The sequence below is a fragment of the Oryzias latipes genome, chromosome 2 (assembly GCF_053564925.1).
Source record: "Oryzias latipes strain Hd-rR chromosome 2, Olatipes_Hd-rR_3.1".
Classification (NCBI taxonomy): Eukaryota; Metazoa; Chordata; class Actinopteri; order Beloniformes; family Adrianichthyidae; genus Oryzias; species Oryzias latipes.
In genome coordinates this window covers 19,177,782-19,191,587 of record NC_136238.1, presented here as the reverse complement: position 1 = coordinate 19,191,587, position 13,806 = coordinate 19,177,782, and the positions used below count along the sequence as shown (strand labels likewise).

The following is a 13,806-nucleotide window of genomic DNA, read 5'->3' as shown; positions in this document are numbered from 1 at the left end:
CATCATAAATTGACAGACCCCCTCCGATCGCATTTTCATCTAAAGCGTTCCCACTGGTCTTTTATGTATGTTTATTCAGTTTATACACAAAATCATAAAACGTGTTTCACTTTCTAGGACGTAGTTTCTGCAGGGCGAAATTTGTTGTGGGTGGGACCATTGGCATGTAGAGGCCCCGCCCCCCGCCCTTCCTCTCCCCACTACTGAGAGCTTGGAGCAGGGCGTTTGTGGCCAGCCTGGCGTCTTTTCCTCGTCACTAGAACAATCTTTTTCTGCCGCCATCTTTTTCATCTGCTCCTCGTCAACAATGATTTCAATGGAGAAAATGAGCTTAATTTTCTTTAGATATATCCACCAGCATAAGAAAAATGCTACAGGAACCTGCCAACCTCCTGTTTTCTCTCCTGTAGGACAAGGGCTTTATAAATACAGTTGGATTTGATTTGATTAGTCTCCATTAACAGCTGAGTCGGGGTCTTTGTCTGCATGTGGGGAATCTAGATCAGTGATTTCTATCAACCAAACCACACAAACCGAAGCCGCTGAAGAAATAAAAACAAAACCATTTTTATTTTCTCCCCACAGTCGCCCCCTGTCTGTGAAGAACAGCGTTGGAAGCAGCAGATGTGAGCAGACTACCAATTTAACGTTACATACCGTAAACAGAAATTCATGAACGAGAGGAGTTGCCGTGGCAACGGGAAAGTAGAATACTTTCTGCCGGAAGCATCTGCAAACTGAAGAAGAAATTCCTCTGCGTGCCATGTAGTCAGAGAACTCCTGCGTTTCCTCCCGTCCCACAGCCAAAGCGGTCCCCTCCACCAGGAAGCCCGCCACGGCCTCGTCTCCAGGCTCGCTCCACCGCTCTCGCAGCGACGTCGACGTCAACGCCGCAGCCTCCGCCAACGCTCGCACCAGGATGAGCGCCGTCTCCTCGGCGGTGCCGTCCTCCCCCTTCAGCTCAGCCTCGGCGCTTCCTCCTGGATCGTACGCCTCTTTAGGTAAGACCGCCGGCGTTCACTGACAGAAAACACACAGCAACTGCGGCTTCCACAGACCACCCCCTCCCAAAAAAAAAAAAAACTATTCCCGTTGCTGATTGTGACCCCTGTTGTGTCTCCGCTGACGCCTAGACGCTTCGCGGTCTGTCCACGCAGACGGTAAGACAGCTGCTTCCACCCTGACTGTAGTGATGGTCCGTTTCTGTCCCCGCCCCGCATGGTTCACCGTTTCCTGTTGGCCTCCACAGCCGAGGAGCTGCCTGCGCCTCTGCGGGCAGCTGCTTTCAAACCCTCGAACAAACGAAGGGATCTAGATTTGTTTGTCCGTCATCACTCACATGATTCACACTCTTGAGCTCGTCTTGTGAAGCTGTCTTTGACGTTTTGGACTCTTCTGCATGTCTTTAGATCTGTCGGTCTCTGAATGTCGTGGAGTCTCAGGAAACTCTCAACCTGTGATTCATGATTGGAATGTTGTGATTTCATCCTTTTGTTTTTGGATTGTCGATGGCTCTCAGTTTAGGACCGGGGTCGGGCCTCACAGCAGTAACACTTTTCATCCTCCCGTTCTGCAAAAGGTCGGGTTCGAACGAGGAGGACGAGCTCCGGAAACAGCCCCTCCCTGACGGACAGCCGCGGGCGCAGCCGAGGGAAGGTCGTCTCTCAGTCTCAGCGTGAGTGATCCCAAAAATGACCTTTGTTTCATATAAGGAAGAAGTGATGCACGAGTTTGATTGATTTTCATTTGATTTATTTCTATTTCAAGCATTAATTGTTGGAAATACAATAAAAAAATAGCACAAATTTATCAAACTCATTACAGAAACTATGAAATGCATAGATAAAAAAAAAAACAGACAGACATTAACTTCAAACTAGGGCTTTCCTGCTGTGAGATGAGTGCTAACCACTACACCACCGTGCAACCCAACAGAAATTCCATTAACACAAAATCTTCGTTAAGTCTTTTTTTGTAAGCATGTTTTCTGCAATTAACAGGATCGGACACCAAAAAAGATTACACGATTCAATTATTTTGTATGATGTCATCTTCAAATGTGAGGCATGGCGGTGTGAGTTAACTAATGTGGGCTTACGGTCTATGTTTCACTGGGCTTCAGCTGGCAGCCGGTCTGGTTCTCCAGGGAGACTCCTCACCTCCACCTACGGCAGAATCCCCAGACCCACCATGGGCGCCCCCTCCCCTCAAACCCCCACCAGCATCAGCAGCAGCTACAGTGAGAAAAACCGTCCCAGAGGCCACCGAAGTCAGGGATGCAGCCGGGATAACAGCCCCACCAGATCGGGCGCCGGTGAGTGTTGAGCGGAGAATAGACAGTTGAAAATGTACAAGAGAGCACATTTTTGGGAATCCTAAAAGACCGTGAATTGTCAGGGAAACTCCACATAAGACGCGTAAAAGTCAAAAACTGCCAAAATTCTCTGAATAATAAATAAAGCGAAGCAGCTAGTGCTCCCCTACCTCACCTATTGTGCTGAAGTATGGAAGGGAGAATGCCAGAGAAGTCCGAAATTAACGAAATTAACTGTTCATTTCTGATAATGGACACCTCAAAGGAAATGATCTCGCTCAAACCATGGTCCCTTACAAAATAATGTGTATTCAATCAATTTTTCGGACCTTTTTCCTGTTATTTTTTTAGATTTAAATTATTTGATACATGGTGCGAAGCGTTGACATGGTAACAGCCTCGACTGCAGCGGCAAAGGAAAGCGATATGCAGTATATGCTGATCGTCACGATGGGTTCAATGAAGCATCAGATCAGACAGAAAGTTCACCGTGTACCGCTTGTTTTTGTCCAGATGATGAAGCAAAAGTTTGTTTTAAAGAAACTTCTCTCTCTTTCTCTTTTGCTGCATCTTCAAAATGACCAAAATTAACCAAACAGGTTAAAGTAAACTATAAAATCACTCCTTTTTTTTACTGTCTTGCTGTTGGGATAAACCGTGAAATAGCGATTCAGCGATATATCGCTTATGTCGATTTAAAATGCTGTCAGGACGATATTTCTTTAATTATTCCTGAGCGTCCGACTCGTGTTTTCCACCTAAACTCTCCACTGCTAGTTGGCAGCAGAGCACACTGAGGCTCTTTGAGCAGCTCTACACCACACAAAACAACAAGATTTGCGAGATCAGCTGGTATTAAATGCTAAATGTTCAGTGAACCTCGCAGTTTTTGTTGTCATAAGACACTACTTCGTTTTTGCTTGGTATGGATACCGAACCCAAACTCAGTACCATGCAAAAACGCGGATTGTGGGGGTTTGTAGTGGGCTCCAGATGAGAACAAGTGACAATTAAAATGTATCGCGATACATATCGTATCGTGAGACACATATTGTATGGCCAGACTCTTGGTAATACACAAACCAAATGCAAACCTGTTTTTCTTTTAATTTGTTTAAAATATGTTAATGATTGGAACACCAACTGGTGTTCACACTAGTGTGCCGTGGGAGATGGTCAGGTGTGCCGTGGGAAATTGCCCTCATTAACTGATCTAAAAACATTTCCCATCTCCAGGATATCAGCTCTTTGTTCATCCAAACAGGCCCTGATAAAACACTGAGAAATTAGGAATATGAAAGATCGTAAAATACTTTTTTCTTTGTGTTTATTTGATTCTATTAAAGACACTTTGATAAGAATCACGGTACTGTGATTTAGCTGAACCTAAAGCCGTTTTCCTGAAAAGTCCCGCCCCTTTATCTGTCTCCACTAATCATTCTTGGAGTCTTAATCACATGTCATTAGTCTGACCAATCAGAAGTGGTTGAAGTCTTCACTTCCTTGTTTCGATTTAGCTCATAAGTCTCTCAGTTCCAACAAAAATACCAGCTAAAGCTCGTCTTTAGCGGTGTAGCTTCCCACAGAATCCGGTATCAGACGTGGAACAAGTGAACAAAACAATGAAGCTCAGAGACGCGAGTCTGTCAGCGTTTGGCGAATTATTGCACTACATCTCCCATGATGCAATGGGTTAAAGTGACAGCTTCTCGGCGCACGAGTCTCTCCTCTTAACGTCTTGACACAACAACAAACACACATCAAACCGCTTTTGAATCTCCTAACTTAACTTTTATTACATCTTTTAGAAAAAGCAGCTGCTGCTTCCAGCTTTTTCTGCCACAATTATCACAAACATGCATGTGAGATTGCAGAGGGGCTGTAGATCAATACAGACTATGAGTTTCTCCTTTTTTTTTTTTTTTTTGAATGCTGGATGCAGGATTTTTGTCAAGGTTAAAGTGTGCCGTGGCTCAATAAAGGTTGAAAAACACTGATCTAGAACATTTAAGCTATGTCACCAGGATTTCTTTTTTAGGCGTGCATTAAATATCACTGTGGATGATCACTTTTTAATCCACACCCAGCAGCCAATCAGAATCAAATAAACATTTTTTTTTACATTCTAAATGATTAAAATAAATTAAATATCAAACAGCATAATTTCTTTTCACATCCTTCTATAATCTCCAAGTCTTCCAGTCTATAGCTCTGATGTGAACCACCAGGAAAGGTTTTTGTGTGTCTGCATTTGGGGTGAACAAATGGAATCATTTTGGAAATGAATTTAAAAAGCTATTTCAAAACACTACAAAAATAGAATTTTATCCTTGCTTTTTTTATGGTGAAAGTGTTGTCTTGTTGTAATTATAAGCATGGTATTCTAAGAGTATAAAAGATTAAGGTTTAAATAAGATTTTGCATTTTTCTTGTATTTTCTTTTGTTTGAATGTTGGAAAAATGTGTAAAATAATAAACGGAGGAGCTTAGCTGTTACCAGGTAAACAATATCTTTTTATAAAAACAAAGAAAAATGATTTGTAGGTCAAAAATAAAGTTAAGATTTGAGAAATTTGAAGAAAGGCAGTTTATTTTTTTAGATGAGTTGATTGTTTTTTCCTAAAACCAGGAAAACGGTTCCTTCAGGAGCGCATCCCGCAGACCTGTATCTAAATGCTGTCATTGTTACTGAGGGAGGTCATGTTTTCATGTGCATGCTGCTCACACTAAACCTGAGTCTTCCTCCTCCTCCTCATCGTCACTTTGAGCTCCAGTGAAACGACACTTTAACTTCTCTGCTCATTAACGTCTCTGCAGAGCTGCAGGTCTGTCTGTCTGTCTGTCTGTCTGTGTGCTGCCGGCTAAACTCTCCCCCTGCACTGCTGTCTGTCTGTCTGTCCCTCCGCTGGGCCGTCCAGCCCGGAGTCGCATCCCTCGCCCCAGCATGAGTCAGGGCTGCAGCCGCGAAACCAGTCGCGAGAGCAGCCGCGACACCAGCCCCGCCAGGGGTTTCTCCCCCCTGGGTGAGTACAGCTGATCCACCCCCCTCCTCTAAGGAAAGATGAGGTTTTCGGTTGGTTTGATGGTGGTGGAATGCTGGTGGTGGTGGTGGAGGGGGGTCAGATTGTTCTTCTGCATGCGACTGGTTTGTCTGTCTAACCCCCTCAGGAGGTTTTTGCAGCAACACTTCTATAGTTCTGATGTCAACTCTTGCGTCCCCCTCCCTCCCTCCCTTCCCCCCCGCCTTCCCGCAGTGAGCCGCCGCCACTCCCGCTCCACCAGCGCGCTGTCGTCCGCAGAGTGCTGCTCAGGTGAAAGCAGGAATCCACCTGCAGCTCTGGGTTGGGTTTTATACGTTCACGCCCTCATTTGCCCGCCTCCCGCTCCCCTTGAGAGGGTGGTGCACCTTTGCACCAGCAGGGGGCGACATCCCTCATCATCGTGCACTGCAAAGAACTATGTTATTTTATCATAAACACCTTTGAAGCTTTTTTTTTGCTCATTTATTGAGGTTTTCTTTTGTTAGGCCTTTTCTGTGGGTTTGCAGCTTTCACCCTTTGATTTACGGTTCTGCTTTGAACTGGACCTCTTTGTTCTGCTCTGCTGTTTGGGTTGGGTTCTGGTCACTAAAACAGCTCGACAAACCAGACTCAAATGGCTCAATTAAAGCTTCACCTCATGCGCTTCTTTTGGGGGGGGGGGGGGGGGGGGGGGCTTTCTTTGTTCTGACTCGACAGTTGTTTTTTTTACAGTTAGTTCTGTTCCCCCTCAGACCGGCTGTCCCATCAGGCTCGGATCTCCGCTTCCGTCAACGCAATGAGGATCCTCAACACAGGCACAGAGGTGGAGGCCGCCGTCGCAGATGCTCTGGTAGGTAACAGGGAGGAAGCGGTAGACGAGAAGGTTACTGTGCTTCAGCTCAGCAGTAATTTCCATGTCTGAACTTCACTTGCAGCTCCTAGGAGACTCCAGGAGTAAGGTACAGACACGTGTCGCTGCATGCAGACCGCGGTGTAATGTCAGAATCTGCAGTGTTTGTTCTGTGACATTAAAGGAAAAGGGAAAAGCATGCTCCATCGTCCTCCTGTTTCTCCACCCTCTGATACCTCCCGTTCTCACCTATCGCAGAGGCGCCCGGCGCGGCGACGCTTCGAGTCCCCCGGCATGTACTCGGACGACGACGCCAACAGCGACGCCTCCAGCGCCTGCTCGGAGCGCTCGTACAGCTCGCGCAACGGCGGGGTGACGCCGCACTACATGCGGCAGATGGAGGACGTGGCCGAGGTGCTGAACCACTGCGCCAGCGCCAACTGGTCCGAGAGGAAGGAGGGTCTGCTGGGGCTGCAGAACTTACTCAAAAGCCAGAGGATGCTCAGGTGGGGCTGGTCTTTTTGCCCATTTCTTTTCTTCTTTTTTTTTTTCCGTGAGCCATGCTGCGATCTTCTCTGAGACGCTTGCGTCTGTCTGCAGCCGCGTGGAACTGAAGCGGCTCTGTGAGATCTTCACCAGGATGTTTGCAGACCCTCACAGCAAGGTGAGGCCAACCGAGCTTCTGCATGACGCGGCCGACTCTTCTGACTTATGAACCAGCCCGATCTGCCACTCCTTAAAGACCCACAAATCATGCTTCTGGTGCTGAAACATGTTCTTGTGGCATTTCTCTGTGTGAAGTGTTTCTTTATGCAAACTGTTGTGAATCAGGAGCATGCAAAAAAAAAAAACAATGCTGTTTGAAAAAGATGGTATTTGTGATGTAGAACGTATGTTGGATGTAGCACAAGTTCCCTGCTCTGCTCCATTCTGATGCCTTATAGACCAGTAATGTTAGTTTGAGGCTGTGAGGGGGCTATAAGCTAGCAGGGGAGCGCGTAAACTGAGAGCTTTCATATACGGGGACGGGAATTGGGGTGGGGTTGCTCTACGGCAACATAACGACTGCCGCTCTGCAGAAACTATGTCCTAGAAAATAACTCAGACATCATCATAATTGAAAGACCCCTGGGAACGGCGGGGAATCGGCGCTAATTCTCATCTGAACTAACAGAGTGTTTCTTGTTGCATGCCTCCCGTTGCTGTGGACTCTAACAAACCTCAGAGAGTAAGTGTCTCCCTCACCTGCTCATGACCGGAGTGTCTGCCGCTCGTCTCACCGCTTCCCTTTGCGGCTCTCCGCGCTGCAGGTCTTCAGCATGTTCCTGGAGACCCTGGTGGACTTCGTCGTTCTGCACCGGGACGACCTGCAGGACTGGCTTTTTGTCCTGCTCACCCAGCTGTTGAAGAAGATGGGAGCCGACCTCCTGGGCTCTGTCCAGGCTAAAGTCCAGAAGGCGCTGGACGTCACCAGGTCAGCCAAAACCCTCAAAATGTGCAGGGATTAGTATTTAATGTTGTGGAGAGGGCTTCCCTTCTAAATGGGAGCTTAGGTTCCGCCCTGCTGTCAGAACTTTTCCCGGGACCTGTGGTTTTGCGTCTCCCTGCAGAGAGTCCTTCCCGTATGAGCAGCAGTTCAACATCCTGATGCGCTTCATCGTCGATCAGACTCAGACGCCCAACCTGAAGGTGAAGGTGGCCATCCTGCGCTACATCGAGGCCCTGGCCCGCCAGATGGACCCCGCCGACTTTGTCAACTCCAGCGAGACCCGCCTCGCCGTCTCCCGCATCATCACCTGGACCACCGAGCCCAAGAGCTCCGACGTGCGCAAGGTAGGGCCGCAGCCTCCCGTCGCCTTCTAGTCTTGATTCCATACCCCCGTTAAACTCTTCCTCCGCCTAAAACCCAGACCCTGCAAAGCTGGGCTGGTGAGGAGCCGTCAGGCCGAGCCGGCACTGTGGCCTCTCTGCCAGGGGAGGGCAACCTGGAGGAGAGGTGCAAGCAGGTACTCCCGTCCCGACAGCATGAGCCGCAAGAATGAACCGGAGTAGAGCGCAGCGAGAGCAGCTGAGCGTTCGTCTGTCCGCCTGCAGACTGATGTGTGGAAACTAACGGATCTCTAACATCCGCCTGATTCGGTGTTTCTGCTCCTGCTGATTAATCAGTTCAGTTTTCAGCTCTGGTTCTAATGCAGACTCTTCTCTTACAGCCTCTCCAGCATGATTCTGACAAAATCTGTGAAAAAGCAGCAAGCTGCATGTCCCCCCCCCCCCCCCCCCCCAAATCCTCATTGATCACTTTAACCTTTTAAATGTTCATTTTCTTTAGAATATATGTGTCTTTTCATCAAATTCTGAGTTTTGCTCTTTAGATTTAGCGAGATTGTAGTTCAGAAAAAGGCTTTTACAAAAAAACAAAAACAATCTGCTTTCTTTTAGATTTTCCAAAATGCATCAAAAAAAAGTTTCAATCTTTCTAGAACAAACTCTGTACCTAGAAAGGAAATAGAAAGTACGGTTTATATGTCATATAATTCTCTGGAGAAGCATTATATGAACAGGTTATGCATCCGCACTAATGCGAGGGGAAGGTTTGTACTTTCAAAGGTTTGACTATCATTAGTAACCCTCTCTTTTCTTTTTTAATCAGTGAACATTCAATGAAGTTAATTAAGGTAAACGAAAATATCTCTTTTCTTACTAATTTAAAGTAGCTACTTGCAGCGATCTGCAACCAAACCTGAACACATCAAGGTAGTAGACCGCTCGGTTAGCCTGTGGAGCAAAAATAATCATGCACATGTTTTTTTATGAGATGCTCTGGGCGACAGGTTGTAGCAGATGTGTCTTACAGATTTTTCATGTTTAAATCCGTGAGTGCAGGCTCCTTGCATGCAGCCTTACTGCCAGAAATAAGGTAATTATACAATCAGAGTGTTGTTTTTGCGGTTGCCTAAGGGCTGTAGCATACTAACCACATGCACACTCTGTGCGTGTTTCCATTAAGGAGCCAGTACCCGCACCATCTAATGACTGGAGTGTGACATAAGGGCTCCATATGACAGCACCGCCTGTATGTGCTAAGTGCGTGCTACATACGTTAGCCTTACGAATGTTTCCCAACACTCTTCCAACAATGGTACGTTCCATTTTCATGACGTCAATTGAAGTGGCCGTACGAGCTTCAAGGGAATTGCTCATCTCTGTGACGCTCCCCAAACCCACAGTGTTCACACAGGTCAACTCCTGTACTGGTGCATTTGACTAAAGCTTAACTGGAAAACTGGACTAGAGAAGTTCACAACCTCTTCTTTGTCACTTGCTATCCGTAGACTGGAAAACTCCTGCTTTACCTTGACGAGCCCGAGCTCGTGACAAATCAGTGAGAGTGACAAATCTTCCATCCCAAAGTCGTGATCACAGTATTTATATCTGAGTTTCCCAAATTCCAAAGTATCACAACTCTTATTGAGCTTCTCCGCAGTCTTATCCTACTACTCTGCTAACGGGTTTCCGTTGTTCGTCTTCATGGAATTCATTCACCTTTGAGTCAGAGCCCCCAGGACTGATTCAAACCCATATCATTTGTAAATTCGAGCTACTCTACTCGATTTTAGTCAATTTCGGAACAGTTTGTTTCTTTAATCAGAGTAACAAACTACATACTTAAGTTTTGTTGCATTTTGGAAAATACTGACTTTTCCTCTGATTTTGTGACATTAATCAATCGTCAGAATCATTTTATGAACTTTTCAGAGAGTCAGGCGACGTTCCTCACACTGAAGGTTCTTCATTTCCCGGCAGGAGGAGCTCCCTTTAATCCTGTGTGTGTGTGTTTGTGTGCAGGCGGCGCAGGTGGTGCTGATCGCGCTCTTCGAGCTCAACACTCCTGAGTTCACCATGCTACTCGGCGCTTTGCCCAAGACCTTTCAGGACGGCACCACCAAGCTGCTGCACAACCACCTGAGGAGCGCCAGCACTGCCGTCGCCATGGTAATCCCCACCCTCCTCAGTCAGACAAACGTTGCCGGATAGATGTGTTGGTTTCACACCGCCTTCTCGCTTGCCGTCTCCATTTTAGGCAGCTCCCAGTAACTCGGCCACGCGCACGCCTCCTCGCGCGCCGGGAAGCCGTGGCAGCCCGCTCACCTCGCCCACAAACTGCTCCCACGGGAGTCTCTCCTCCAGGTACACCCACCCCTCTGTCTGGCTTCATGGAAACTTTTGCATAGGTCCTGCATTGAGGATGTCTTATTGTTAATTATTTCCATTTTCTAAACCTTCTTCAAAAAACATGTTCGATATAAAACATCCAGGAACGAATCTTCGCCAGCTCAGGCATCATTTCGTAGTTACAGCAACAGACTTACCATTATTACTATACTACTACTTGATTTGATTTGATCTAATATGATTTTATTTCATTTAATATGGCCTGATTTAGTTAGTTTTGATTTGATCTGATGTCATCTTATTAGATTTTTTTTTGAATATTTGAATTTAAATGGCTTGATTTTTTTTTTTTTTTTTTTTAGTTTTTATTTTATTTGATTCTGGTCTTGTTTGATTTGATTTGATTGTGTATGGTCTGCCTTTTTTTGATTTGATATTTTGGTTTCTTTTAAGCATTAATTGTAGACAGAACAACAAGTACTCACATTTATAGAGATTTTTGCAGTGAAGCTTACGATACACACTTAGGTCACATTAGATTCTTTATATATAATCAGCTTAAGTCAAGTACAGTTGGATTTATTGGTTGAAAGGGAGTGTGTGGTGCATATTTGTTAGTATCTGGTTCTTAATGGATCAAGTGCATATTTATGTTAATAAACATGCACTAAGCTCACTCCCTACAATGAAAAAACAAGCTATATTTATCGTTTTAATAAAGTGACTGAAAAGTCTTTTCAACTGTTTTTACAATCTATTTTCATTCAAAGTTACATTTGTACGTCAGTTGTAGATTCAGTTCATAAACTACATGATTTTTCAGAAGCTCAGATCCACAAGAGCTGAATCAGAAATCAATCTCAAACACTGACTTTGAGTTAATTCCTTAATCTGAAATGGATCAGAACCTGTTCTGGGCCTCTGTGTCACTGAGCGTCTAGTGCAACACAAAAGCTTGGATGCTGCCTTTCATATGTGCCAATGAAGATGAAAAATGTTTGTCACGTTATGAGGAATACCTCTTCCATTTATCGCCTCAATGAACGCACTAACAGGTGGCAAACTAAACACACGTGAACAAACGCACTGCATGACACGTCTGCCTTCATGCTGGGTGAAAATAAACTGGTAAACCTGCATGAGGCATGCAGGTTGCCGGCAAAATATCAATCTCGCAGACCAGTCGGTGAGCCCGTTGAGTGAAATGCTTTTTTTTTCTGGCATGCTGTGGGCGGCAGGTCATCGCGATCACCTACACAACATGCGAGGTTAAGAAACATCACCCGCACGTCATATGAGCGAGCAACTGTCATTATCCTTACAAATGCCAAACTTCCCACTAGGGTTGTGCCGATGCCATCGTCCATCGTGATGGGTGACTGACATCCCGATGGAGAGACACCATCGGGATGCCACGCCCCCGCCACGCTGCGAGTGGACACCATAAGCCGCGGTTACATGTGAAAACTATCTTGACCGGATCAATGGTCGGATTAGAATCCAACCGTGTACATGGTTCCAGAAAAATGTTTTCAGAATATAACAAACGTTCACTAAGGTCACACTTTCGGTCGGAATAAATCATTCGCACATGCGCAGTAGGGTTTGAAAAACCGGAAGCGGATATCAGTTCCGCCAAGCGGCTATTTTTTTCTCAAACTTTATTGAATGTAACAATTCAATACAAAACAATGTTGCCGAGCGGCTTTATACATTGACATTTCAGCTTGGTAATATACAAGACGATCTTCTAAACGTGCTTTTAATAATGTTACGGTTATTATGAAGCCCCTGTTCGCCTGTTTTAATTTTAATCCGTGTGGTCAGTGCTTTTTCTGTTGAAGAATGGAGCCGGAAAGAAGCCAGAATTAGCAGTATGCTAACACGGGCTAACAACATTAGCTTTGGGTGGTGCTGCAATCTGCATCCTGGCTACACATAAACATGTGGGAATAACATCAGCCTTTATTTAGTCGGGACACGACTCGAAACACTAATCCACGTGATTGTTTGAACGATTTCTAAGGACTGAGCGGCCTTTCTGCTTTGAAGCTTACACCGCCCCAAAGCGCTGTGTGTGTGCTGACGGTCCGAGCTCTGCTCAGACACACACTTTTAGACCCGGTTCTGAGTTCGGTAGCCCGTTCCCCTAGAGCTGCGGAACGGATCGCAGTTCTAAATCTCCCACATACTACCGCTCATGTAACAAAGCACCCCCCTTCCCCTCAAACACAAAGCTGTAAATCCGCGCTCCGCCGGTCCACTTGACTAGTTAAGTGCGGGAGCAAACCATTTCTTTTCTAGTTTGTTTGTTACCTTTTTTGTTAAAGTCACTTCCCTCAGTTTCTACTGGATAATCGCGGACGAGTCATTAGTTGGGAAATAAAATAAATAAAGTAATAAAGTAAAACAACGAATAGCAAGTACCGTAATTTCCGGACTACAAGCCGCTACTTTTTTCCTGCGCTCACAGCCCTGCGGCTTATTCTGTGACGCGGCTAATTTATGGATTTGATTGGCGGCCGCCATGTACGTACATTCGGGCTCGGTGAATGGTTTTGTATGCCCATCCACCACCAAGCACAAGTCATTTTTTTTAACACACCTCTGAGCAGCCAAACAGCATGGAGGTCACTTCAGGTCTTAGACACTTCAGTCATGGTTCAACAAAAAGAAACACGCATGCCCGGCCGCATCCCAGAATCCTTTGGTGCCATTAGACCCAACGTGCACGTGATCGCCGCTACAATATGATAAAGCTTTCAAGTTAAAAGCAATCGTTAAAAGCAGCGTGAAAAAATCCCCCATCAGTAAATGGAAATGCCGGTCAGGTGCGTGACGGAGAGAACAGCGCATGCTCAGAAGTGTATTTACCTCTGAGTCATAGTGACTCGGATGGCTGCACGTAAATATGTGTGAATAACATCAGCCTTTATTTTGTCGGGACACGACTGGAAACACAAATCCATTTGGTCGTTTTTACGGTTTCTGACTGAGCGGAATTTTGCAATGAAAAGCTCACAGCCGCCGTGTGAGCTTTTCGGATAGGAAGGGGAGACAAGGAGCCCGCTTGGCGAGCGCGGAGCGCAGAGGCGTCCGGGGAGCAACAAGTGTTTGTTGTGAAAGGAAGCTTCTGACGAACGCGCCGCGCTGAGGCGCGTGTATCGCGCTGAGGCGCGTATCGCGCTGAGGCGCGCGCTATTTTACTGATGTTTTTTAACCAGCCCCGTTAGTACCATAATGCTGCCGCGACACAAGTGGAAGGAGAGCTGTTCCTTTTCACCCCTCCATGCACTGCTGCTCCTTGCTCATTCTTAAACACGAACAACAGTGTGGCGAGCCGGGCGTTGGCCCCGCCTTTAGCCCCTAAGACTCATGGGAAATGGGGGATCGCGGATGTAAATTTCCTCATCATAACTGAGGGATGTAATGTTGATTATATGGTTACT

General features: G+C 46.1%; 1 protein-coding gene across 20 annotated transcripts in view; it reads left to right on the top strand.

Annotated features, from left to right (window-relative positions):
- The window catches only part of clasp1a (cytoplasmic linker associated protein 1a), a 45,209-nt gene that overhangs the window by 22,366 nt on the left and 9,037 nt on the right, over positions 1–13,806 (top strand). For 5 of the 20 annotated variants that reach the window (XM_078933899.1, XM_023964256.2, XM_078933893.1 and 2 more), the window contains 16 exons: positions 586–626; positions 804–1,001; positions 1,134–1,160; positions 1,580–1,675; positions 2,123–2,314; positions 5,233–5,337; positions 5,569–5,625; positions 6,087–6,184; positions 6,270–6,293; positions 6,443–6,690; positions 6,785–6,848; positions 7,495–7,658; positions 7,795–8,017; positions 8,095–8,190; positions 10,031–10,177; positions 10,266–10,372. In XM_078933899.1, the coding sequence (XP_078790025.1) occupies positions 586–626; positions 804–1,001; positions 1,134–1,160; positions 1,580–1,675; positions 2,123–2,314; positions 5,233–5,337; positions 5,569–5,625; positions 6,087–6,184; positions 6,270–6,293; positions 6,443–6,690; positions 6,785–6,848; positions 7,495–7,658; positions 7,795–8,017; positions 8,095–8,190; positions 10,031–10,177; positions 10,266–10,372 (1,887 nt within the window). The remainder of the gene's footprint in view (positions 1–585; positions 627–803; positions 1,002–1,133; positions 1,161–1,579; positions 1,676–2,122; positions 2,315–5,232; positions 5,338–5,568; positions 5,626–6,086; positions 6,185–6,269; positions 6,294–6,442; positions 6,691–6,784; positions 6,849–7,494; positions 7,659–7,794; positions 8,018–8,094; positions 8,191–10,030; positions 10,178–10,265; positions 10,373–13,806) is intronic. The other 15 variants (XM_078933903.1, XM_078933898.1, XM_078933913.1 and 12 more) reach the window with 9 other exon arrangements.